The sequence below is a fragment of the Amblyomma maculatum genome, chromosome 1, assembly GCF_055883805.1.
Source record: "Amblyomma maculatum isolate TAMU_Amacu chromosome 1, ASM5588380v1, whole genome shotgun sequence".
NCBI classification, from domain to species: Eukaryota; Metazoa; Arthropoda; class Arachnida; order Ixodida; family Ixodidae; genus Amblyomma; species Amblyomma maculatum.
In genome coordinates this window covers 240,101,753-240,126,353 of record NC_139344.1, presented here as the reverse complement: position 1 = coordinate 240,126,353, position 24,601 = coordinate 240,101,753, and the positions used below count along the sequence as shown (strand labels likewise).

The 24,601-nt window shown below is 41.0% G+C and overlaps 2 protein-coding genes across 5 annotated transcripts in view; one reads left to right on the top strand and one right to left on the bottom strand.

The window, feature by feature from the left end:
* Window positions 1-1,125: 1,125 nt before the first annotated feature.
* LOC146206030 (uncharacterized) lies at window positions 1,126-20,591 on the bottom strand. 4 transcript variants are annotated; one of them, XR_014704320.1, is made up of 4 exons: window positions 20,045-20,591; window positions 15,303-15,535; window positions 9,422-9,573; window positions 1,126-5,188 (listed from the first exon to the last, which is right to left on the bottom strand). XR_014704320.1 is itself a non-coding variant. In XM_084590674.1 (4 exons), exons 1-2 carry the CDS (start codon window positions 20,232-20,234, stop codon window positions 15,303-15,305), a joined length of 423 nt encoding a protein of 140 aa, XP_084446800.1. In that variant the 5' UTR covers window positions 20,235-20,591; the 3' UTR covers window positions 1,126-5,188; window positions 9,529-9,573. The 4 variants fall into 4 exon arrangements, 3 of the variants coding, with proteins under 3 accessions (XP_084446800.1, XP_084446799.1, XP_084446802.1); XM_084590674.1 differs by having other exon boundaries at window positions 9,529-9,573; XM_084590673.1 differs by having other exon boundaries at window positions 1,126-9,573.
* Window positions 20,592-20,845: 254 nt separating this feature from the next.
* The window catches only part of Uba5 (Ubiquitin-like activating enzyme 5), a 28,958-nt gene continuing 25,202 nt past the window's right edge, over window positions 20,846-24,601 (top strand). Inside the window, exons 1-3 of the mRNA XM_084590677.1 lie at window positions 20,846-21,122; window positions 21,514-21,559; window positions 21,627-21,716. Of these exons, the coding sequence (XP_084446803.1) occupies window positions 21,049-21,122; window positions 21,514-21,559; window positions 21,627-21,716 (210 nt within the window). The 5' untranslated portion in view covers window positions 20,846-21,048. The remainder of the gene's footprint in view (window positions 21,123-21,513; window positions 21,560-21,626; window positions 21,717-24,601) is intronic.

The window sequence follows — 24,601 nt, the reverse complement described above, 5'->3', positions numbered from 1 at the left end:
AGCAACGCAGGGAATGCAACCTAGCAATTCATCTGTGATCATTGAATGCCGCGAATAGAAGCTGGAAATGGTGCTTCAGGGTGGCCATCCTAATTTCCCTATCACCACCTGTAATGTAGACGTGGCCATCGGAACGGTTGACCCTCGCACTTTCTTTTGTTAGTAGCTACTCAAGGCTACTAATCCCGCATCCAGAAGACCCATACAGAATGGTTACAGCTATTGTCAAAGTCGGCACAGAATGCAATAAACTGTTCATTTTTTTTTGTCAAGTTAAAGTTTCACCTTGGGGACCTTTTCTCCTAGCAGCCGCTTCCTCAGGGGCCTTTTCTTCCGGGGACCTTTTGTTCGGCGCCAAATCTTCTGGGCAAGTTTTTACTTACACCCGGGATTGATTGCCCAACAGATCTCACGACTGAAGTAGGTTTTTGGTCGAAGCTAAAAAGGCGCGGCCTTTTTAGTCAACATTCCATCCATTCTTGCGGATGCCAGGAAGGAGGGGTTTCGGGCGACCCGTCCTTCGTGGCTTTTACTTATTTATGCTTTTGTTAGGGTAAATTACTGCTAATCAGTATTCACGTTTGCATCGACGCTGATATCTGTTCAGGTTTAATGTAATGTATTCTTTGTGTGGCGGTGTGAAAGTGTATGCATCAACAAACACCCGCTAAATGCGCCTGCACGGGAGGCTCTGTGTGCACGACAGTTCATTGTAGTTACCAATAATGGTTTGGCTTTCTTCCGAGCCAGCTTAAAGCCGTGCGTACACGTAGAGCCGTTCCTCTCCCGTCAGAAAAACAGCGCTGGTATGAGAATATAACGAGCACTGTTCATAGCACTCATGAAGGGGTACCCCATACTTGGATGAGGACCTCGAGCCCTAAGAGCCTTCACTCGGACGATGCATATTGCACTTAATGTGCCCTCGTGGTTTTAGGAAGCTATACTGCCAGGGCAGAAATAGTCTAAAGAAATAAAAATAGATAAGGGTGGATTTAGGTAGAGTCACTTTAGAGCAGCATTTTGAGCTCTGAGGAGCATATGCTAAGTTTGCTGGATTAACTAGCAACTTTGGACGTATGCGGCAGTGGCATTTGACTGCCAAGTCCACATACAAACAACAAGGCACATACTAACGCAGCTTTATTGTTCCTAAACCAGTATCCACAATTATAGCCAGTCACATTCAAATGCACAGCACAGTGTGTGCAAAAAAATAAATAGAGCACAAGATAAATGTTGAAAAAACCTATGGCCCTTGTGCACAACACAATGTGCTATGGTAATGAATTTGGACTTTCTAAATGTGACACCAGCAATTTATCTTAACCATATCACAATAAAATAGACACAGACATCTCATTCTTAACCGAAAGGTTGCTATACATTCTCTTTCAGGTTATGCAAAACAAAAGCGCTTGTAATAAGCACTTGACAGCTGTGGAATGGCACCCCCAGCATAGCATGTATCACCACAATAAACAGTCCTGTACTATTTCATGCATTGCAGATGCTGAAAATATATATTTTTATGTACACATTAATACTACCACAACTTTTAACCATGGCATTAAGATAAAAATAATCTTCCTACTACCTGCTATTCAAGCCTTTTGGGTGGAGAAAGCAACTACTGCCACCCGAGTATTGCAAATATGAGAAAGGTTCTGGAAGAGCACAGAAATGCAAGTTCTAAAATTCACACCTATCCAAAGATGTTGTATGCTAGCTGATATCAGTATGCTGAAATTTTAAAAAGAGTTCTTGAAGACTGTACGAAAATATTTTCGAGGCACTGACATCAGTAAAATTAGCTGCGTGTGCATGTGTGCACAATGTATGCAGGAAGGCTTCAAAGTATGCTTATGCTCAAATGCAGCTGCAAAAGTTTATTTTAATGTACACAGCAGAAGCTTAGCAGTAAAACACAATAAACTGCCAATAAAATCAAATCAATAACAATAACTAGAGTTTCAATCAGATTCCTGTCAGCTCCTTTCTAACGGTTGCCAGAACTTTGTTCAACAAGTTCGGAAGTGACTCAAATAAATTTCTAACCGCTCCTGCGCTTAACATTTAGTGGCCTCTTCTACACTTCAGCTGCATACATAAAAAACAAGATAGACATGTTAGCCACCAAATGAAAAAAAAAAAAAAAAAAAAAAAACACACTTCTAGATGAAATAACCTTCGATTTCTCTTGGTTAAACAAACAATCAACAGAAAGATAAAATAGCAAAGGTAGCTAAGATATTTGCATAAAATCAACATCACAGCTACATGCTTGCTAGAAACGGATGTACCATACAACATATTCCTAGTAAAAGAGAACTATAAACATACTATTCTTGAAAAGACAAAATAGTGTTCGATTTTTACATAGTAAATATTCCACAAATGTCATCTTATACTTGACACCAGAATACTAGCAGTGCCTAAGCCAAAGGTAAACTGTATACATGGAGTCATCATGCAATTACCTACATATAAAAGCACTAACTATACATGTACACATTATATCTATGAAATAGCATCTAGGATACGTGCATTGTCGGCATAAGATCTGTATCACTATAGGGTTCTTAATCCATTTGATGATCTGAAAGTGCTTCCATGCACTGACAAGTCTAAACGATTCTGCAGTTCCATGCACGCAACACTGAATTTTTTCACACCGACACAATTTTAGTAAGGTTTTATGCAGCCCTTTGATAGCTATATAAGCAGGTATTGCCTCAATGAGGCACACCACAATCCTTTCATCATGACTGTCACAATGCAACATAAGTGATACCTGGCATGAAATAGTACAAAATTATAAAATGATTTTACTGCAACCACATTTATCAAACATCAAATCTTTGCATAAAGGTTCACACATTTACATGCTTCTGAAGTAAGAAACAGGGCATTAAAAATGACAACACAATAAATGCTTAGCCATGGAACAACTGGACATCAACCCTCAATTTACAGGAACCATTATTTCTGGCTGGAAAGTCACTGGCCAGCACTACATTTCTTGCTACTTGCACCATGCAGTGACTACTTTTGAGAAAGACAGCTGGAACAGACAAACTGCCCAAGAAAGTTCACAACATCGCAATAGCCCAACAGGCTGGGATTCGGTAAAGAGATCACGAAAACATGTACATTTTAGCAGCATAGTATTAATTTTTCGATGCAAACATCACATCTATCTATCAAGGAGTACAGAGAGGCACAAGCAGACAAGATGCAGGCTGCCTCAATACCATAGTAGCCTTGTCTCAATTGCAATTTCTACTTAAATGAAACTGCCCGGCTAATGCTGAAAGAACTGAAACAAGGCTACCAAACTCAAATGTTGTGAGCCCCTGCAGCCTATATACACCAGGTGTCCCAGCTAACTTGGACCAAGGTTTTAAAAAATATGGTGCGTCCCAGCACAGTGAAACAAATTCAGAGATGCTTTTTTTTTGTTTAGTGAAGTTAATTTATTAGTAAATACTAATTAGCTATTTTTTAATTATTGGCTTGAGAGAAAAAGTTTCACTGCAGAAGTTGTAGATCTCCTCGAAAAACAGCTAGCTAGGCTGTTTCCATTACGCTACGACTTACGCCGCCCTATTTATAGGCCTTCAAAAAATGTCATGTGACCAGCTGTTATAATAAAATTTTTCACCAAGTGTATACCATTCAGCTTCATCGTAGAGAGCATGGCCCAGAAAAATGGATTTTGTTATTTCAGATGCGTCTCGAGGCTTTAAAATGATGCCGCAGTCATAAGGAACTTTTTTTTTTAAATTGTGCCAGGCGTTTTCGGCTAGCAAAAATAACACTTTATGTAAACGCTAGTTTGATGGAAACAACATACCAAGCCGTTTTTTGAGGAGATCAATTTTTGTATTATCACTTTTTCTCTTAATGCAATAATTAAAAATAGCTAATTAGTTTTACTAATTAAATTATTAAACAAATAAATACTGCAGATTAGCATATTCAACTCTGAACATCTCTGAATTTGTCGCACTGTGCTAGGGCTAACCATATTTTTTTAAAGCCCTGGTACAAGTTAGCTGGGACGTCCGGACTGTGTGCATGTGCGTGTGTGTATATATATATGCGTAAACGATGTGTGCAGCTTCCACTTTGTTCTTTGCTTGGCTTGTACATGCAGTACAGTTCCTGTATTGCCAATAATGTTAATGTGAGGTACTCATAAGCAAAGCAAGAAGTGGTGCATTTGTAGCTGTACATCAAATGCCCTGTACCACACCATTTACTTATTTTCAAACAAGTATGACACCATTTGCACTTTTCATAAAGAAGAGATGCATACCAGGGCAAAAAAATTGCTGCTGAAATTGTGAAACAAATAATAAAAGCAGTACACTTTTTTTTTACAACAAATCTAGCAGAAAGAAAGAAACCATATCAAAAGGAGCCAGAGAGCACATGCTAGAAGCTCCTAAAAGTATCATATCTGAGACTCTCAAGAGTCATTAGTGTGATTGTTGCTCTTATGATTACTTTAAGATGGTAATTCAAGAACCAGGTAAGGAAACTTTCTAATAAAAAAAATAAAAGAAAAATGTAGCATGACATTTGCCCACTAATTGGAGACAAGATGGGAAGTACATCAAGCTAAGTAGTGCTCCTCTAAATACTTAAGCTAAAATGCATTTAGGAAAAGGCTTGTTCTCAGCACCATTACTTCAGTCATGGTCCTGCTCCAATGCACTTACAGAAGAGAGGCACCTTTACTCACGGTATTACACCACATCACACAACCACCTTTGAGGCCTGCATCCCTACGTATTCTGCAAAGACGATGCTGTGCACGTAGCTTGCATTGCCATTTCCTAGAGCTAGTTCAATTCATATGAATTCATCAGGTGCACATGCCCGTGCTATCAATGTGGTCAACCATACATACACATGTGCAAAGTGTAAGGTTGTGCAAATCTATGACACACAACAGGCAACACGCACAACTGCAGCAGAATTCTTTGTATCTGTAGTTAGCCCCATTAACTTCTGTTTTTCTTTCCTGAGGCCTGAGCATCCAAACAAGTTGTGGCTATTGGCCCTGAGGTAAGGCAGGTGGTGAGGAGCTGTGCCTAGAGCCGTTTCTCACATCATCTGGCAGCCACACCCACTGTGATGTTTCTCTTTGTTCCATGGTCTCCTTACAGGCACCTCTGACCTAGTTACAATCACACCAAGTGTAATAAAACCAATTATCATTCGGCCAAATAGGTCATGAGAGATCACCTTTGTCGTTCAATGGCATTCTAACTTCTTTACCACACCACACTTCAACCACACAGAGAGGGACCAAGCTATCATGCTGAATCAAATGACATGGTCACCACCATATTTATAACTGAGTGCAAATGTTAAAAAACTACACGCTCTAATAAGTTCACAATTTCATGTTCCTTGGGTTTCCAATGGCACCCACAAACAACAGACTGAAGACCATTCACAACAAGAACATAACTCTGCACATGAGTGATCCTGTCCACGCATTCAGTCTTGTATAACGCACGGTTAAGCTGCTTGATTATTGTCACTACTTGACTCACTTCTGGTTATGTGCCCCTAAAGTTATTTCTCCATGTTTTTCCAAACTTGAGCTATGGCTGGGATGCCGGTGCAGTGAGCAACTTTTGTCTGAGCGAATAATCATGACATCTGGATATTTATCATGCCATGCATCTAACTGTGAGAGCTGAAAACTCATAATTACAGGGTTTTCAGTGCAACACAGACACACACAAGTGCCCACAGTGTCCTCTTTCTTGTGTGTGTCTGTGTTGCGCTGAAAACCCTGTAATTATGTCTGAAAACCAACTAGCTCAGCAGTTTACTCTCTTAAAGCAGAAAACTCGCTTAGTAAAAATAGATGTATGCCTTCATATATCTGGTAAAGTTGCCTTTGGCTCTAATTTCCCTTTGAGAAAGCTCATTGTGTCAAACAGATGAAAAATGAAGTCGAAAAAACAAAAAAAAAAAGGAAAAATTAGTGCTGCTGTAGCTTATGGATATGGCCGTCCCAACACTGAACACCACTTCTGTCCAGCCCTCAGGTTTTGCTTTTTGCCCGGTGGTGTAAATAAATGACGAGAACTAGTGGCTGTTATTAACACTATGTATACAATCACAACTCACCTGTTCTGAGGTAGCAAATCAATATTAGTTTTAATGTAACTATATGTTTAGAAAATATCACCAAAAGTAGGTTTCCATATCATTTAAAGGATGCTGAAGTCAAAATGAAGTCAGCCTGCATCACTAGATTATGTAGCACTCCAATGAAAAAAAAAAAAAGAAGAAAAAAGCTAGCTATACTGAAAAGCAAGTTTTTATAGGCTGGACACATAAAAAAATGACATATGAGTAACGCCACCACTGGCCACTTTTGCAGGCAAGCAAACTGCAGCAACATCAAGATAATGCATTGCATTCAGATCCCTGAGGCTAAGGCCATGCCATTGCTCACTTGCAAATAGTGGTTATGAACTCTTTTTCAGTTTTAATGTTGGGATCAAGTTTGGGGAAAAAGAAAATAAAGAAATGTTCCATATTCAAACAATTTTCACAGGAACAAATGCATCTTTTCCTGCCAAACATAAGTCAGGCCCGAAAGTGCTCGATAAGGAATATTTAAGAGAATTGATCTCATCCCTTTAAGTTACGTGATAATTACAACAGTTTGAAAGGGTTCAAACACCAAATTTGGTCAGCTACTAAATAATTTGTAATTAAATTTTTCTCCCAGTTTTTTTTTTTTTTTTGGTTTCAACAGACAGGCAATGGCTATGGTGTCAAAGTTCCATGTAATTCATATGATGGATGAAGAACAGTGATATAATCACCACTTTACTCGTCATTTTGGCTCTTGAGGCAGGCTGGGTTTATTTTACAGGGAATCAAAATAATGAAGGAGATTATATTGGAATTTTTTCATCCCTTTCATGGAACTTTGACGTCATAGTCATGCTTGGCTCTTGAAACTAAAACCCAAGCAAGAGAATATAATTCAATTTTAAACTATTTAGCGGTCAAGAAGCGAACACCATGCGGTGATTCGAGTGCAGTAATGTCTTACGCATCATTAAATGAAAGAAAGAATGCAATACTGAATTAGTGCTGTGGCTGGCCCCTTGATGAAGATTAGTACTGCATTTTTTAACAGCTAACAGCTATAACTCTAATCTATAGACAAGCGTCATATTTGTAAACAAAGGAGGTGCTGCGATTGACAGCGACTTGAGGTGTAGGCAAAAACGCAGCGTGCCTACACAGTGCCAAGTGACGCTGTCTTCGAAACCAGTTTGCGCGCGCAAATATTCTGAACCGTAAGCTTTGCTCGTGTGCAGAAATGGTTTGGTTTATGCCAGGAGAGTAGTTTAGCACTTTTGGAACCGATTACTTCTGGCATTACCCAGCAAGAGCATCATTGGCTTCCTTCGCCATGGCCTCACCAGTGCGTGGCTACAATGGCGACTATAGTGACTGAATAAGTTACATGAAAATTAGAAGGCGCGATGTATAAGAAAAAATAATAGTCAACACTGCTCAACGCCCGGACCTATTGCTAGTGCATGAAAGCAGGACAACGATGTGAATGACTGGAAGTGTTTTCATATATGATTCCGTTGAAGGGCTTTCCGCTGCTCCAAGCACCTTCATTCTAAAAGAAAATATTACCGGCAATGTTAGGGAACTAGAAACCATTTTTCTAGGTCACTGTACCTGCAACCTAAGAGACAGAATTTCATTGAATAAAAAGAATGCGATCTCTTAGTTCGTTGTAACATTCGTCTATAGTGCACTGCCAACTTGTCCTGGTTGATAAAAAAAAAAAATGTTTCACGTCTGTTTCATCGCATAGATGCATCAAGGTCATTCACAGGTTAATACATACATGAGGGCTTTTAAGAATGGTCTGATTTTGTTCTCTGTTCTATAGGAGAGAAGCATGAGCGCAAATACAACATTTCCTATGATCGCTTGCAGCGAAATTTAAGCGATCTGTGGATCTTTTTTTAATATACTTGAAACATTTTTATTCAAATGCGCATCATCTTATTCTAGTTATTTTGCACCCCTCGTAGCCGAATCCACTTTGGGACATTGAACTCCATATACCATATATACCATAGTTAAATATCCTGCTCGATCAGAGCTAGGTTGTACGTGGATATTTAACTCGTTCATCAGATTCCTAATGACGGTAAAAAGAAAATTTAATAGTCTGCATGAGAAATAACGCTGCAAATTTGCTAGAATCATAACGATGTTTACTCGCTTTCTAGGACCAGTGATGTCACTCGTTGAAACTCGCGAAAGTGAAAACAGAGAAAAGCTATACATCACAAAACTGGGCCTGTTTCGGCAATATCATGCTGGAGTGACCGCTCAAGGTAACTGTAGTTACCTTCGCAGCAGCTTTTGCGTCCTTTTCTATACGAACATATACACGGACAGTACTGCAGGTGAATGGGATGTCACAGCGCAGTTTTCCTGCATTTGATTAATATCCTACACACACGGAATATCGCGTCAAATCTTCTTATGATTTGATAGTATATACAACAATATGCACTCTTCGTCGTGCGGCCAAACAGAAACCACGAAAATTAAGAGTTGCAAACTACCTGATCAAGTTTCAATGCAGAAGTTCAACGCACGTTAGCCTTGTCTACTTGTCGCGCTCAACGCCGCTGCCCTTCGCTCTCATCTTTATCAGACCACAAAAAACGTGAAAACAGGTGCCATTTTCATTCTGTACCTTGTAGCGCAACCAACCGCACTGCAGCTTGCAGGAACATCAAAAATTATACTCGAAAACACAGCAAGCACTGCGCATCCAATGCAGACTGCTTGGGCTTTTGCCTACACCCCGAAAGTCACTGCTGTCGCCAGCGCCGCCGCATCTCCACTGACGTCATGGGCTGACGCTCGTCTATAGCACCCAAATTTAAAGCTGTCACTGGTGCTCAATGTTCTGCATTACTGCTCATTTTACAAGAATATCTGCACAAGCAGCGAATATTATTGCAAACATTAAATTTTGCTTTGAGAAAGGTACCATTTGCAGAGCCAAGCTTTTGTGTCTTATGCCTAATTACAGAGAACAATAAACTAAAATGAGGTGTTTACAACAAAGTCCTTTAAGCTTCTGCTTTCCCTTCGATCCAATTCATAAGGCTAACCACATCCTGGCATTTGAAGTACCATCTGAGTAGCATACTAATAAAAAAAATGAACCAATTATAGAAGCAGACACACCAAAATTTAAGATGCGCATTTTTTTTTCTTCTTTGGAAAGTATTTAAGACAATGGTGTACATGAGGCAAAATACAGAATTCACCTATGCCAGTTAAATAATTTAAAATTTAACTTTTTCTCGCGAAGTTTCTGTTTTACCTTCAACTGCTGGACAACGGCTGTGGTATCACAGATGAGTTCTGGTCACATGAAACAAACTGCCGCATGCAGAGAAGTGATCATACTGTAATTGTTGTGCGCCTCACCTAACTAGGCACGTCTATGATGTCAGCTGCTGTTCAGCAGTGGAACTGAAACCGAAACAGCAAGAAAGATAAAATTCTTTATAAATTATCACCTTTTCATGCAATCCAAGTGGATGTTCATGCTATGCATCATTTCGAAGGAAGAACACACAACAAAAATTTGGTGTGTCTATTCCTTTAAACTAGGTTCAAACGACAATCAATGCATTGCTAATATTTTATTGGCAGGATTACCAACACTTCAAATATTGTGGGACTGCCTACGCGTTATACAGAATCGGTGCCTCACTGTCAAAAGCGGGTATAGTATAGCGAAAGCTTTTTACCAATTTAAAGTATGCAGAACTTTCCAAAAGTTGCTATTATCTTAACTACTCCAGGCTTGTTAAACTTGCTTTTACTTCTTTTTCACTAAAACGAACATTTACAGTTACAAAAATGCCTTGGAAGTTGGCGACAAAAATAATGTGTGTGGAACTCAACTCAGAGATTAAGTCAAAGTTATAGTGAGCCTGAATGGTTTACAAATTTGAAAAGAATGATAAATTCAGCGAGTGCAGTGTATGAGGAACAACACCTCAGTACTGCATTGTCCTAGTAGCACATTGTGCTCACAAACGTAACATAAAGTTAATTTCTGTTTCATTTCTTGATGCAGCAGCCTTCCTATGCTTTTTGAGTTGCAAGATTAGTCAAATAGCAACAGCAAGCACCTAAAAGATATTAGCAAGCAGCTGCTTGATATGTTTGTGGCCAGGACAAAGTCTGCATGTCAGCAAAAATATTCTCAAAGAAATGAGCTTAATTAGATTATTTATTACTGCGTTAAAATTAAGAACACACAAATTTAAAGAAAAAACCACCCCATTACAGTAATGATCTACTTCTAGAAGGGGCAGTCGTCTGCCTGCACTCTCTCTTCAAAGCACTGCCACTGCCGCCTTGGCCAGCAACCACTGGCTGCTACATGCAGTGTCGCTTCCAGATGCTCGAGCTGAAGGAAGGGAGGTTTAAGCTGACAAAAAGAGCAATCAGGTACATATGTACCTTCAGTTCCTTTACCCTCATCTCATGCTTATTACAACTCCTTTCGGATAACATTGGCCAAAAGGCAGTTTGCTGATTCTAACGTGTTTCTCATGAATGCTTTGGTCCTTTCAGTTTTAGTTTAAAATATGAGGGTTACCAAGTTCCTTTCAAGCAAGTAGCAGCCAAATAACATATTACTTCTGGCAAGTGAAGATGTAGAAACAAGCAAACAGAAAATGGACAGAAAGAATGAAATTGGAAGAAAATTTAGCTTCCCAAGTGGTTCTCAGCCTTTTACATTCTCGATTCCGAGTAGCTTTACAAGGAGCTGAATGAACAGAGTCAAAATCAATTTCCTTTTGTCATGCACTGTGACACTGTTAAAAGGGAGCATTCTGTGAACTAAATTAAAAAACATGAATACATGGCAATGACCACACACCCTTATACATATATACATTAACATGCTTACAAAAAAATATTACCTCCATGCTACTCTTTTTTTTTTGCGAATCAAGCAACTAAAGACATAATACATAAGGGTGCAGGTACAGTCCCATCCATGTCATGAAAACTTTATTACACTTACTGATTGCCAGTAGACTAAAATCACAGGGAAGCATACCTGTAGCTCAGATTAAGACATAAGGAAAGAACATCATCATGAAACACCTATATTAGCTAAATATTAGCTAAATAAAGGCCAGAAGAAAAATAATGAGCCGGAATGCTTTCAGAAAACGGACATGCACAAACTACGCACAACTACAATAATGCTCCACTCACAACCACAGTACCCTTTTTCCTGTCATAGGGTGGAAGCCTTCATCACTGGAGCAAACCCTGGTTTCAGGAAACAGTTTATTTACCCTTGGCATGTGCAGAGGTTAAGAGTACTGAACCTGTGATCGACCTCCACGTGACAAGGTGATGTGGAGGACAACCACATGCATAACATTTTAACAGAAAGATGCAACCTTTCTGTGCCAAGCAGATGTGCTCCAGAAAGCATTATTTTGCATGTCTGTAGTATGCAGGAGATTTTGCACTGCACTTCATAAAAAAAAAAGCCAGAAGATATAAAATACTACAAAAACATCAATAAACGTTCTGTATAGGTTAAAAACAACACACTACACCACACAAGTGCACTCACACAAGCACATGCTATAATGCAGTGTTTCTTTTTTTTTTTTTTTTTGTGCGTAAGTAGAATCAGCTCATCAGAAAAACTGGGCTGCCAGGCTTTTCTTTTTCATCACAGAAAATAATAAAAAACATTGGAATATGATGAAGATTGGCAGATCTGCTGGTAAAATTCCAATGCAGTAAAAAAAAAAAACAAACAAAAAACTAAGCAATGTACTCTGAATGCAAAATATCCTTAAATAACAATAATTGGCAGACTTCACTTTCAGCACATGCAACCATAGACTTGTACAGATACAGACATACTACTTATCCCAACCAGGGTGTCAAATGAATGAGTTTCTTGTTTAAAACTTTGTTCTGGTAAAGAAAATACAGGCATTTTAGTCACAGCCTAGCACCAAGTAAAAGAAAATAATGACTGGTTGCAACCGTATGTGGAACCTAAACACCGATACAAAAAGATTGCTTATTTTTGTTCAAATGCCCTAGGTAAATGTGAAACAAATTTTAGCTCCTTAAGAGACAATAACAAAATGTGCTACAGTTTGGAATGCACTTTGAGACAGGCATCAAAATGTTGAAATGACCTAAGCACACAAAGTGCTCAAGGAAACAAATGATATACTTCAAAGCACCAAAGGCTTGCCCTGTGCCAACAGCTTTTGGATTTTGATGTGCCAAAGCAATGCTGCAGGATATGACACTCACTGTGGAAAGCTCCAGATTAGTTACAATCACGCAGTTTTTTACATCCGCTGAAAAGCAGCTGCTTACGCATTTCTCCCCAATAAAAATGCAGCTGCATATTGGATGACCAACGATTATTACGAGACAGCTTGTTCTGTCGAAAAGGCGTTGCTACTATCACCGCACCCTAGGATCGAGAAAAAAGCGTCAGGAAAACTGGTGCTGGCATGCGGTGGCCACAGGAACTAATTGACATCTGCTGTGTTGTTGCCAAGACAGATGGTGCCTCCCCATTCTAAGTTTGAAAGCGACTTTATGAGTGTAAAGCGAGTGTCCACGTCAATTTCTCAAAGCGGAGGCATCCCATAGGGCCACAGGCTGCTATCGTATCGCACCCTTAAAACAGAGCTTAAACGTCCCTGTAATTTTTTGCGATAGCTTTTACATTCCTGGCTAGTGCCTTTTCAATTCTTTTCAATTGTAGTATATTTCTTAGCTATGTCAAACAGTATGATGTGACTTTGCTGACATCAGCTGATGAGGCGAGACTTTAAGACCAGAATTAAGAAGCAGAAAGTTTCCTCAGGATATGCTACAATGGTAGACCTAAAGGTGAACCCCCCACCCCCCTCCCCCCGATCTCTCACCCTGTTATGTGAAATACAAGTCTTGTACTAGCATGAATTCGCCGCTGCTGCAAACTGCACTCAAACATTCGTCTCTGCACATGGGTGTGGCAAGAAACCATTAATGCAGTTGAACCATTTGTCAGAAACTAAACTGTCTTTTGAGAGATGCCAAAGACCGTGACAGAGTTCAACATCTGTCTGTAACTTTCGCCTCCAAACTCAGACAACAGTAGGGAGCATGCATTTGTTCCTTTGTATACAAGAGAATGTGCTATATGCATTCAGAACATAGCCAATAAGTCAACAGAAGTGAGAGAAAAAAAATACTTAGTTTGTAATGAAAGACCATAAATATCCTTTCTGGTTTTTTCCTACCCCCCTCCCCCCTCCCAAGAAAAAAAATAGAGGGAGAGTCCTCGACTGTGCCAAAATGATAGTTTCTTTTTGGAAGTTCAGTTTGACACCCTGCTTGCACAGTTTATTTTTCAGTGTGGCATACATGCATTTCTTCCCTTTCATTTTCACTGGATATTTTCAATGCAGTAAAAATGTGTTAACAAATGCAAGTAGCCACTCATGGACACTACAGTGTTCATTACTATTTTTCAATATCTACAACAACCCAAACAACGTCCAGTGCTCCTAAATAATTAAGGCATATTCGTAACTCAAAACACTCATTGCTGTAGGAAACGAAGACTGCATTCATCTAATTCCCAAATGTTGCCAAGCTTTAACTTTTTAACTTTTGCTCTACTTACACAGGATGTGGTGTACAGACACAGGGCAGAAATTTGAAGTTTGCTAGTTACAGCTAGACATTCATACAGAACGAAAATAATACATTAAACTATAATATCATGGGTATATCTGAAAGAATAAAAACAAACTATGCCTAGCAGTGTTTCAATATTAGTTAGCACAATGCTATCTTCATAAAATGTTGCTGCTACCTTTTGAGACCCCTTGCTTATCTTTCTTCTTGCTTTCTTAAAATTTAGGTAAACTTCACAGACCAAAAGAGAGTTAAGGATGCAAATAAAGTCAGTGTTAGTGGCAAACATCCAATGCTTCGCATTTACTGCAGTCAATATGCAATTTTTAAGCAACTTATTCAAGCCTGACCACTGTAAAAATTTACATTCTTACAAGCCATTAAAACAAGATGCAACAAAATAATGACATAACGATAAAAATCTTTTTCGCATGTCAGAACAAAAAAAATAAATAAAAGATGTTCGCATATTGCAGGTGCCTGTCCAAAGCATTCTGGACTCTCCAGTGATTTTGCAGGCTCTGCTGCTACACAACTATTGAACAATAAAAAAGATATAAACAATTAGCAAGGATCTATGACAAAAGAACAGAACTACTTGTGTATCAGACAAGGACTGATTTGTGCAATCACAGTGAAAGTTAGATGCGATTACATCAGTTCCGCTTCTCGTAGGCTTGCATTTTTAAAACGTGGCATACTCAGCAAGTTTTTCTTCTGGGATACACTGGGCTCTGAGAAATTATTAAAAAAAAATAGTTTACCTATTCCCACAGCAAGAATAGGAACAAAGGCAAATATATAAGCAACATGTCTGTCTGCCAGCATAAAGCACCGTATAACACTTCCCACATTTGCAATAGTCTAGATGGTCACATAAGCATCATGCACAGTGTCGAGAGAAAAAAAGGTGCATCATTGGCGGCTCAGCTAAAATATGTGGAGTGAAAATTGCTATTACAAAAGCCGCCTTCACTCCGGCTACAATAAAAGGTGGGGAAAAGAAAATAAGAGTGGAAAATAAAACCCTTGTGACTCACTATAGTTGAGCTGACAGCAAAGACAAAGCCCTGTCAAGCAAATTATGCTACCAAAACATGGTTACACCAATAGGCTTTATCAAAAGGCAAAGCAGCAAAGCTATAGCCCTTTTGCTTCCAATGTTCCCTTATTGTGGGTACAAGGACAAGACTTAAGAAAATAAAACATATGAGCAAGCAATATAACTCTTCCAAAAGACTCTTTGACTTGTCACTTAAGAGACAATCCACTGTGGCAGGTGGGATCGAGGACGTCTACCGCCACTAAGACCTACACCAAACACAGCAGTAAGCTTCCAGCTTTGCTCCAAAGGCTTGTTATATGAAAACAATAGTAAGTGCACAAGTTCAAGCTAACACCGATTTAAGCAGGGTTGCATGTGTCTGGAGACAAGCACCCATTCCCACAGACCAGCTGCGAGACAAGAAAAGGCAAGAAATGATGACGACGTTAGAGCCAACCTAAGGATGGGTGCGAATTCCAGCCCTCTCAAGCCGTTCTCGGCGCCTCAGCCGCGGTGGATCAGTGACCAAGAGACCAGCCAGGTCACCAGGATGCAGCAAGCTGTAGAGGATGAGGGCCCCCTGAATGGACAAGACGCGGTCCTGGTGTTTCATGTCGTCAAACAGGTCCCAGTACATTGAGTGCTCCCATATGTGCTTGGTAAAGCACACTTTGCTCTTGTACAGCTTTCCTGCAGAGACAAAAAAAAAAAAAAAAAAAAAAAAAAAAAAAAAAAAAAAAAAAAAAAAAAACAGCATGTCAGGACTACGAAAAATGGTGCACTCATCCAATCTTCAACAAAGTGCTTCAAGCATGGATGAAAGTATAAGCTACCCAGGGGATAGGCTTTCCAATGAGTATATCCCCGCGAACAAAACCAAACATCTGCAGTAACCGAGAATTCATACACTTACAGAGATGAATGCTTCTAGCGCCCGGTAAATAGAGGGACGAATGCATTCATTGCGCTCTCATCTTTACGTTGTCGCTTTGGGACGTCAAACCCTATATGGGGAAGCCTTTAGAGATGGAGCAGATTTCAATTAAGGGAGGAATCACTCATCAATTACTGGATTGTGCTTGCACTATCTGTAGTAGAGATGCATGTACAACAGATAGCCCATAGCCTGTCTGTGTAGTGCTGGGGATGGTATTTACTATCATGCTCCCCATGACTTCCAATGCATGAGTGGTGGCCACAGTGCTCTGTAGAAGTTTTGTGAGGCTACCTATGGTACACCTAAAAACCAAGACGTGATTAGTACTTTTCCATTTAAAATCAAGGCATCCAAAAGTCATTGGCACCATATCCTTCTTTGGTACCACTCATTACTGTCATCTGAGATTAAAAATCAGAAGTAAATATCAAGAAAAAAGAAATAAAAAAGGCTACACACCATAGTATGATATGAAAAGCAGATCAAGTGCAAGCAAAGAGTCAACGAAAAAACTTATACTGTCCTGGCCACAAGAAACCATTCTTATCAATCAGTGCCTCTCATTAGGTTGTTGCTATGCCTCCAAAGAAGCAAAGATACAAAAGAAAGAGCCTCAGTGGTGATGTAAACGGTTGGCCCTCTGCTCTAGGCTAAGTACCCCAGGTGGTCTAAATTTCCGGAGTTCTCCACTACGGCGTCTCTTATAGCCCGAGTTGCTTTGGAACGTTAAACCCCACAAACCAAACCAAACGTTGTCTACTAGTTCATACAGAAGTGCACTCAGATCACAATTTTGCATTGCAAACAGCTGTCATTGTGCTTTTGCATGCTCATAGACTCCAACACCCAACAGGTGGCTTGCACTGATGTCACAGTGGCCACTATGTTATAGCTGTGGACAGCTTTCTTCAGACATGCAATGGAAGCTACGAGCACATTCCGCCAGCTTGCTAGCCAGTGTGTCTGCCTCATGAGTATGGGCAGACAGCACACTTATGGCAGCCAGTGCACCATATCCAGGGAAAGCTGCCCATAACTATAGAGACAAGGAGCACAATAGAAGGCCATGCATTCGACCCCTATGCTCACTGCCACCTGTAACAGGCTGCACCATAAAAGCTGTGTAAAGTGCACCAATGTGGTGGTTAAGATGTTCTATGAAAGCAATCTGCTGAGAGAAAAAAAAAAAGGCAGCTAGTAGGACACAAAAGTCAAAATATCGAGCACAGAGTCAGAAACCTAAAACTCAAAGGCTAATGGAAGGTGCCCTTGACATACTAGAGAATGCCAGTCAAGTACAACTAAATAGATACTCTCTAAATATATGTATCAAGGTTACTGTAAAGGTTACTGTAATGGTTACTGTAAAGGATTTAACAGCATGTAGTAGGCTTGACAATGTCACACTACAGTAGTATAACAAATTCTTCTATGACACCTTGACATAATTACATTAGCAACACATCATAAACGAGACATTAAAATACTGAAAAAGAAAAGATAGCATTGACATGAAAGAAATACCACAAATAATCATTCAATAAGCATGCAAGGCAGAGGTGAAAATTTTAACATGATGGCACTGAAAGCCCCATTCCCCGAAAAATCTGGCGTCAGCGTTGTGAGCGAAAAATCACGGACATGCCTCTGGCAAGTATAGTGGTTGGCCCGCGACATATGGCTGTGCATTGAATGCTTATCGGGTTGTGCGATGCCACGAGACCACATGACATGGCTTCAGGCACTGCCAGCTCAGGTTTTGCCTTTGATATCAGCGGGTGAGATCAAAATCCAGCCTTCCAGGGCCCTTGGAGGCCAACTTGCCCTTCGGTCACACAGGCACGTTCATACAGCTTGGTTAAAGTTCAGATTTATGCCTATGTCAATTGGTCTTTCATATATATATGGTAGCCCATGACTGCACACTAATGAGTATGTGCAGGTTAATGCAGGTACAAAGAAGCAGTAATTAGCTGAGTAGCAAAGTGCAGGTATGCGAATGAGGATCCACGAGGAGAGCTGGTAACAAGAAGCCATTAATGTTGTTGCATCATAACCTTAAAAGAGAAGCTTAAGTGCAAATGCCCCTTCCCCCCCCCCCCCCTCCTTAGGGCCGGATCAACAGCGATAAGGGCCCAGTTCAAAAAAATTAGCAGAGCCCCTATAACCCCCTTTGTTTTACCCAGCTCCCTGTTGTCACGTTTGGGACTTGACGCGTTTTAGAATTTCCTCCAGAGAACACACACCATATTTACTCGGAGAATCTACTGACTGTTTATGAACATCGCCTGATAACATACTTTCCCACAGAGCACACGGCATCAAGACTGAGCTATTACAGGAAATGACAGGACACACAGCATGCTCCCTCAAAAATCAGAACGCGTGTTTCGTGAAGCATAAATTTTTTTGAGTAGACATTTTCTTGACTAATTCGATAGCGCAGCACGATTGGCTGCTTGTGAGTCAATCACCAATCAAATGTTCTGTGAATTCATCCTACAAGGCAAATTGAACCTCTTCTAAAGCAGTGTTTCTACAGAAACTGTGATATTATGTTCTTTATGATGACTTAAAGTACACCCAATAGTGCTTATTACTCCGAACATTGTTATAATGCGGGGAGCTAAATTTTTTCGGAACGGCGGTACCTGTACAAAATGACATTGCCACTGAAATGGCACAAAATTGAAGCTTTAACAAGCTCAAATAATCAACAATATATACTTATGTTTATACAATTGTTCACACTTACAAAGACAGCATTTTACATTTTGAACAATATTTGCACATTTAAAACAAGAAAGCATTTTTGTATGTATCAAACACCTTTTCACCGAATAAATTTACATTTTAGGCTGCAGCGCATGCAGCTCATTACATTTCTGTAAGCGTTCTCGACCCTTTCACTGGAAGAGTTTCTTGCCGAGACCTTCAACGTACCCGCCTGAGAATCTCAGTCTCTGCTCTCAGCAGCGGCAAATTTCTAAGATGGCTGCCAGCTATGAGCCGTCATATTCACTAACTGATAATGAATAGTTTCATATTTTGTGCTTATGCACGGCATTCTAAAATACATAACTGACCTCACCAGCAGTAATGATAGAGGCCAGTTGGTTTGCCAGCTGCTACGAGCTGACTCCCAACTATACGACCTCTGATTGCCTGCTGGTAGGCATCCTGAATTTAATTGTTTAATCCCAGTTGAGTACCAGCTGAAATCTGAAATCAACTGAAATCAGTCGAAACTAGTTAAAACTATTAGGATTTTTTCATCTCTTTGGGTGAGTACAAAATATTGTACTTAGACTGGCGAACTATGAGGCTAGGCTTTGGATTAAGCGTATGATGCAACAAACAGCCTTTGAAGCATTCGAGATAAGTTCTCAGTTTAATCATGGAAAATAAGGAAAAATACTATCTGACCCCCCTTAAGTATTTTTGTGTGCTCCCTAATGCAGAAGTGCCTATACTCCCCCCTCCCCCCCCCCCCCCCCCCCCACACACACACACAAACACACAAAACTCAACCGATTCCTAATTCACCATTGCTGCTACTCTCACTGTTCCTCAAGTGCCCACAACTAAGTCTAAACGAGCACATGGATGGCGAATTAGTTGTGATCGACATATGCGGTACGTTTCAAAACATCTGCATGAGACAATGAATACATTAAGTAAAGAAGCGGCTCACAGGGACAGCGCACTAATGCTGCTCTTTTGCCACGTCTTAATTTGGTAAATTTATTTTCGAAACGCTAAAAGGCTTTGTCCCCCGCACAGCTGATGAAAAACAGGTCATCTGGCAGCTGCGCTATTGCGTACCACAGCAGACAAACTTTCAAGTTGTGCACGGTCCCCCCCAAAAAACGGCGTCACTGACAACGCTCAGTTTCTTCAAGATTTACTTTACGTTAGTTATAAGACAAGATGGGATCTTTGTCAAAGTTATAGCACAGAACATGAACATAGCATAAATGCGTGATGCGTGCTGCGTCCGGTATCATGTATAAGCAGCAACTCAGGTTTCAGAGGGCAGAGCAGTTGTAGTACAACATACGATACAAAGCATACGGCTGCGTTGTGACCTTACTCGCCTGATCGGATAGGAACTTCGTGTTGTTATGGGCAAATTCTAAATGAATTAGGTGACAGCGAGTCGATCGCTGATGAGTTCAAGAGCGATGGCCACCGAAACACTGATTGCGTCACAGAACAGCTGGACACAAACAACACTGCACTTAATTACATAAAGGCCTTACCACAGATGCTACAGTTTATGCCGCCTACAGACTTGTTACACGTATCTTCTTTTAGCATAGTCACAATTCCTTGAAGATTGAGGCTCCGGTCAACAACGGTGCCATCGCTCGAAAACTTGGAACGCTGCGAATCGTTTTTCAGGCGTCTAGACCTCAGTTCTTGGTCTTGCTGAAATGTAGTCGTCCTCATTTTGATTCTCCACACAGTGACATGGGCTTCGTGAATAATACAAGAGTAAAAATGACTGTCCCCAATCGCCCTCTTCGCGTTGTTGCTGCAATACTCAAGAAGCCATACTAGACATTCAGTTCGTCAAAATGGGCAAAATACCAACTACAAGCAGGTGCACCTAGCGAAGACGAAACCACGACCTCCTGAATTGTCCGTGATCATCCGCGCGCCCCTAACAAGATTATTTGCATTGGAGCAGATAGTACAAGCAAAAGCTCATAAGTTTCATACCAGACGAAATATTTAATAATAAGGTCAAAAAATCTTTAAAGTACTGCGTGACGGTTTGGCAACATGTCAAAATCTGGGACTCTTTCCTTGTGCTGCGCTGTGCTCAAAACCGAAACTACGTTGCATTCGGCAAGTACATACGAGTACACCACTGAAACCAACTCAAGTTTAACCCATTTAAACGCAGGACAATTAAAAATAAACTTCATATTTTTACAACAAATATGAGCTCTTAAATTTCTCTGTGGCGGTACACGTATTTTTTGCATGGCCTTTTTTTTTTTTTTCGCTTAAACTCACTTCGCAGTTTCACGTAGTCTAGCAACTATAAAGTTGCGTCTCACGCGTGCTTGCGTTCCAGTTTGTGCGTGGCACGCATTCAGGAGTAGCAGGCATCTGTCAACGCCTTTTGGGTGTTCGCTGCTTATTACACTTGACAGTGTTTTGGTAGTCTGTCTTTTATACGCTCTTGGAGTTTGACTTGGGTTCTCAATTTTCGAGAGAGCTTGACAGAAAACTTGGGGAAGAGCAGCGTCCAACGATGGATCGCGTAACTATGCTGCAAGAAAAAGTTGCCCAGATGAGCTCCGAAGTCACCGACACAAATCCCTACAGGTCGGTTTCGTAGTTTTACATTTGAGTGAACTACTCACCGGCATCTTCCCGGACGGCAGTTTACTGGGACTGTCGCTATAATGACTTTTTGCAGGTGGAAGAAAAAAAACCGTGTCACTTTCCGCTTACCTTCTGGCACCCTGGCATTTCTCGTCGTGTTAAGCCACTTTGTATACATTTATGTCGCGCTTTTCGTGAAAGAGTTAAAAGTTTCAGAACTGCCTGACTGCGCATTTTAGGAACTCCAGCGCCTAAATATTGATCGAAAGTTTTGAAGCAACCGTTTTTGGAGCATTGTTTCCTTGTGCAAGCTTAGGTTGTTGCTAGTGTATTTTCTTCCATTTCTTATTACTTTGTATTTATTTTAATTTCTCTTGTGCTTTACTTTCAGCCGTTTAATGGCACTGAAGCGTATGGGTGTCGTCGATAACTACGAGGCAAGTCACTGGCATCAACACTTTTGCCTTGCATAGCGGCTGAAATTCGTTGTTCCTTTGTCTGCAGGACATCAGGATGTTCACTGTAGCTATTATTGGAGTAGGCGGCGTAGGAAGTGTTGCTGCTGAGATGCTGACAAGGTGTGGAATCGGAAAGGTGAGCGTTTTTGTGCCATACTTCTGCCATATGCCACATTTTTGTACATATGACGATTCCTAACGCACTGTGGCCAAAGGGGAAATCTGTCCATTCGCGAAGAAATGTACACTGTGGAAATAGCAGGGCCTTCTGAGCTAATGTTTTTTTTTTTTTTTTTTAACAGAGGCTGTTGCATTAACAGCATTTCCCATACAGAAAATCACTTTGGGGAGTGCCTGTCAGCTTTGAATGAAGGCCCAGGAAAAGCACTGCCCCGCTGGGTGGAAAGTTCTCTTTTAAAAACTTCTTTCTTCACATTGCAACACGTGCATATAAGCACACATGCAAATGCATTCTCACACACAGACTGAGAAATTGAGGGCAAGATTGTATTACAGGGCCTTTAATTGGAGGTAGGGAGGCTTTAAGCCTGATAGGGATCATACTCACTTTTTAGCTGATATTTTCTGGCCTTTGGAGTGGACATGACAAGTGGACATATGTGCTTCATCTGTGCTAGTCTAACTACTTCCTTGGAAAAAGCTTGAACCCTTCCCCACTTCCCAGGCCCATGCAGCAGGGCGAGTTACCACATATGCAGTGGGTGGGCTGCATCATAAATGTTGTGTGGGCGTTCCTGTGCTGTCGTGCCGGGAGGCCGAGAGAGAGGGCCAAGCAACCACGCCGCTCCAGAACCAAACACAAACTGATTTATTTCAATCCCCCCTGACTGAGCTTCAGCTTGGAGGGTGCCACTATTAAGTTCACAGGTGGCGACCCCAACAATAAGTTACTCTGTAATGCTTCATGCAGCACTCACAAAAGGAGTAGAATCGTAAGGTCTCTTAGAATAATAGCTTTTATTGATGAGAAAATCCAGTGGAAGCATATGTGCTTGCACACGACGTTTCGAGAAACTAGGGTGAAGCTTGAATAGAATGCGATAGCTTTATGGAGTCCCATTTGCGTCGCCTACTCAATACTCACATGAATTTCTTCTCACAGCATACACATTTTTCCTGCACAGAACGACTTGCTTCTCATGCTCCTGGATCATTCCGAAATTCGAGATCCATATTCAGTTGGTGTCGTTTTGCCTGAGCCTCTTTGCCAGAAGTTAAGCATTCTCGCGCTGCTTTCATTGCATGGCCTCAGCATGTCACACTTTGGTCTCTGCCTCCGTCTTGCATGGCTTCTCTCCTGGTCATGCACCAGTTGATGTGGATGCCTCATTAATACTCGGAAGAGTGCTAGGCACTGGTAGACAACACTGCATCCATCACATGTGCTAAGAGCGAGTGCACTGCTGTGCTTTTTACCCTAGCGGCATCATCATTCTGAGCTAACCTTGTGGCCTCCTCGAGCTGTGGAAACTTTCTCTGCCTTCTCTATGACATGTGCACAAGCTTTTATGTACAGCAATATTTATTGCTGCTCTCCACTGCAGCAGCTCTTTCTTTCGTTTGTACTCTCACCTTTCTCATTTCCCTCACAGCGTGGTTGAGGTGTCTGCCAATTAGTGAGGCACCTTTTATTTTCTCAAAGCCAGTGTTTACTTCATTTGCAGTGTATGTCAGTGGCCACGTGACAGACACTGCTCTCTTTAATAGTGAGTGTTGATGCAATGATCACAGTGTCCCTTTTGCTTTGGTGAACATTCGCTTTTAATTTTGCATAATTACCTAATTCCTAATCAGCATACCTTACCCCTTCTCCGGCGACCCTCAACCTTTCCCAACATCAAATCTTTCTCCAGCGACTCCTCTCTTCTCATCAGATGACCAAAGTAGCTGAGCTTTAACTTTAGAATTTGACCCTCCAATGAGCAGTCAGGGTTTATGGTCGACAATATTGACTGATTTGATCTTCTGGCAGTCCAAGGAACTCTCAAGAGTCTTCGCCAGCACCACAATTCAAACGCGTCAATTCTTCGGCGGTCAGCCTTTTTCACAGTCCAACTCTCGCATCCATACATCACAACTGGAAAGACCATAGCACGAGTTAACGGATCTTGATTGGCAGACTAATGTCTCCGCTCTTTACTAGGCGGTCAAGGCTAACCATTGCTCTCTTTCCTAGAAGCAGGCGTCTCCTAATTTCATGGCTGCAGTCTCCTTCCGAGGTAATCTTGGAGCCCAAGAAGAGAAAATCTGTCACAGCTTCCACTTCTTGTCCATTGATGCTGCAGGAGTTGATAGGGCAAGACGCCATGATCTTTGTCTTTTTAATGTTCAGTTTAAGCCCAAACTTCTCACTCTCTTCTTTTACGCGCATCAGAAGTCTCTTGAATTCCACTTCACTTTCTGCCATTAAAGTGGTATCATCCGCATATCTAAGGTTGTTGATACGTTTTCCAGCAATCTTCACTCCAGCTGGAGACTCGTCCAGACTGGCCTTCCTCATGATGCACTCTGCATATAGGTTAAATAGGCAGGGCGACAGTATGCAGCCTTGCCTCACTCCTTTCTCAATCGGAAACCAATCAGTAAGACCATGCCCAGTTCTGACTATGGCCTCTTGCCCTTCATACAGGTTACTGAGGAGACAGATGAGGTGAATTGGAACTCCTATCTCTTGGAGAGCTTGCCACAATCTGCTGTGACCTACGCAGTCAAACGCTTTCGCATAATCAATAAAGCAGAAGTATATGGGTTTCTGGAACTCTCTTGCTTTTTCCATGATCCAGCGAAGGTTGGCAATCTGGTCTCTAGTTCCTCTGCCCTTGCGAAACCCGGCTTGCACGTCCGGAAGCTCCCGATCCACATACTGCTGCAGCCTACCTTGGAGGATTTTAAGAAGCAGTTGGAAACCCAAATTTCTTTTACTTGCATGCTTGCTACAAGTCTAAGCTTTTGTTTTGTCACCTGAATCAATATTGGTCTAGAAAACTAGAACCTCTTAGT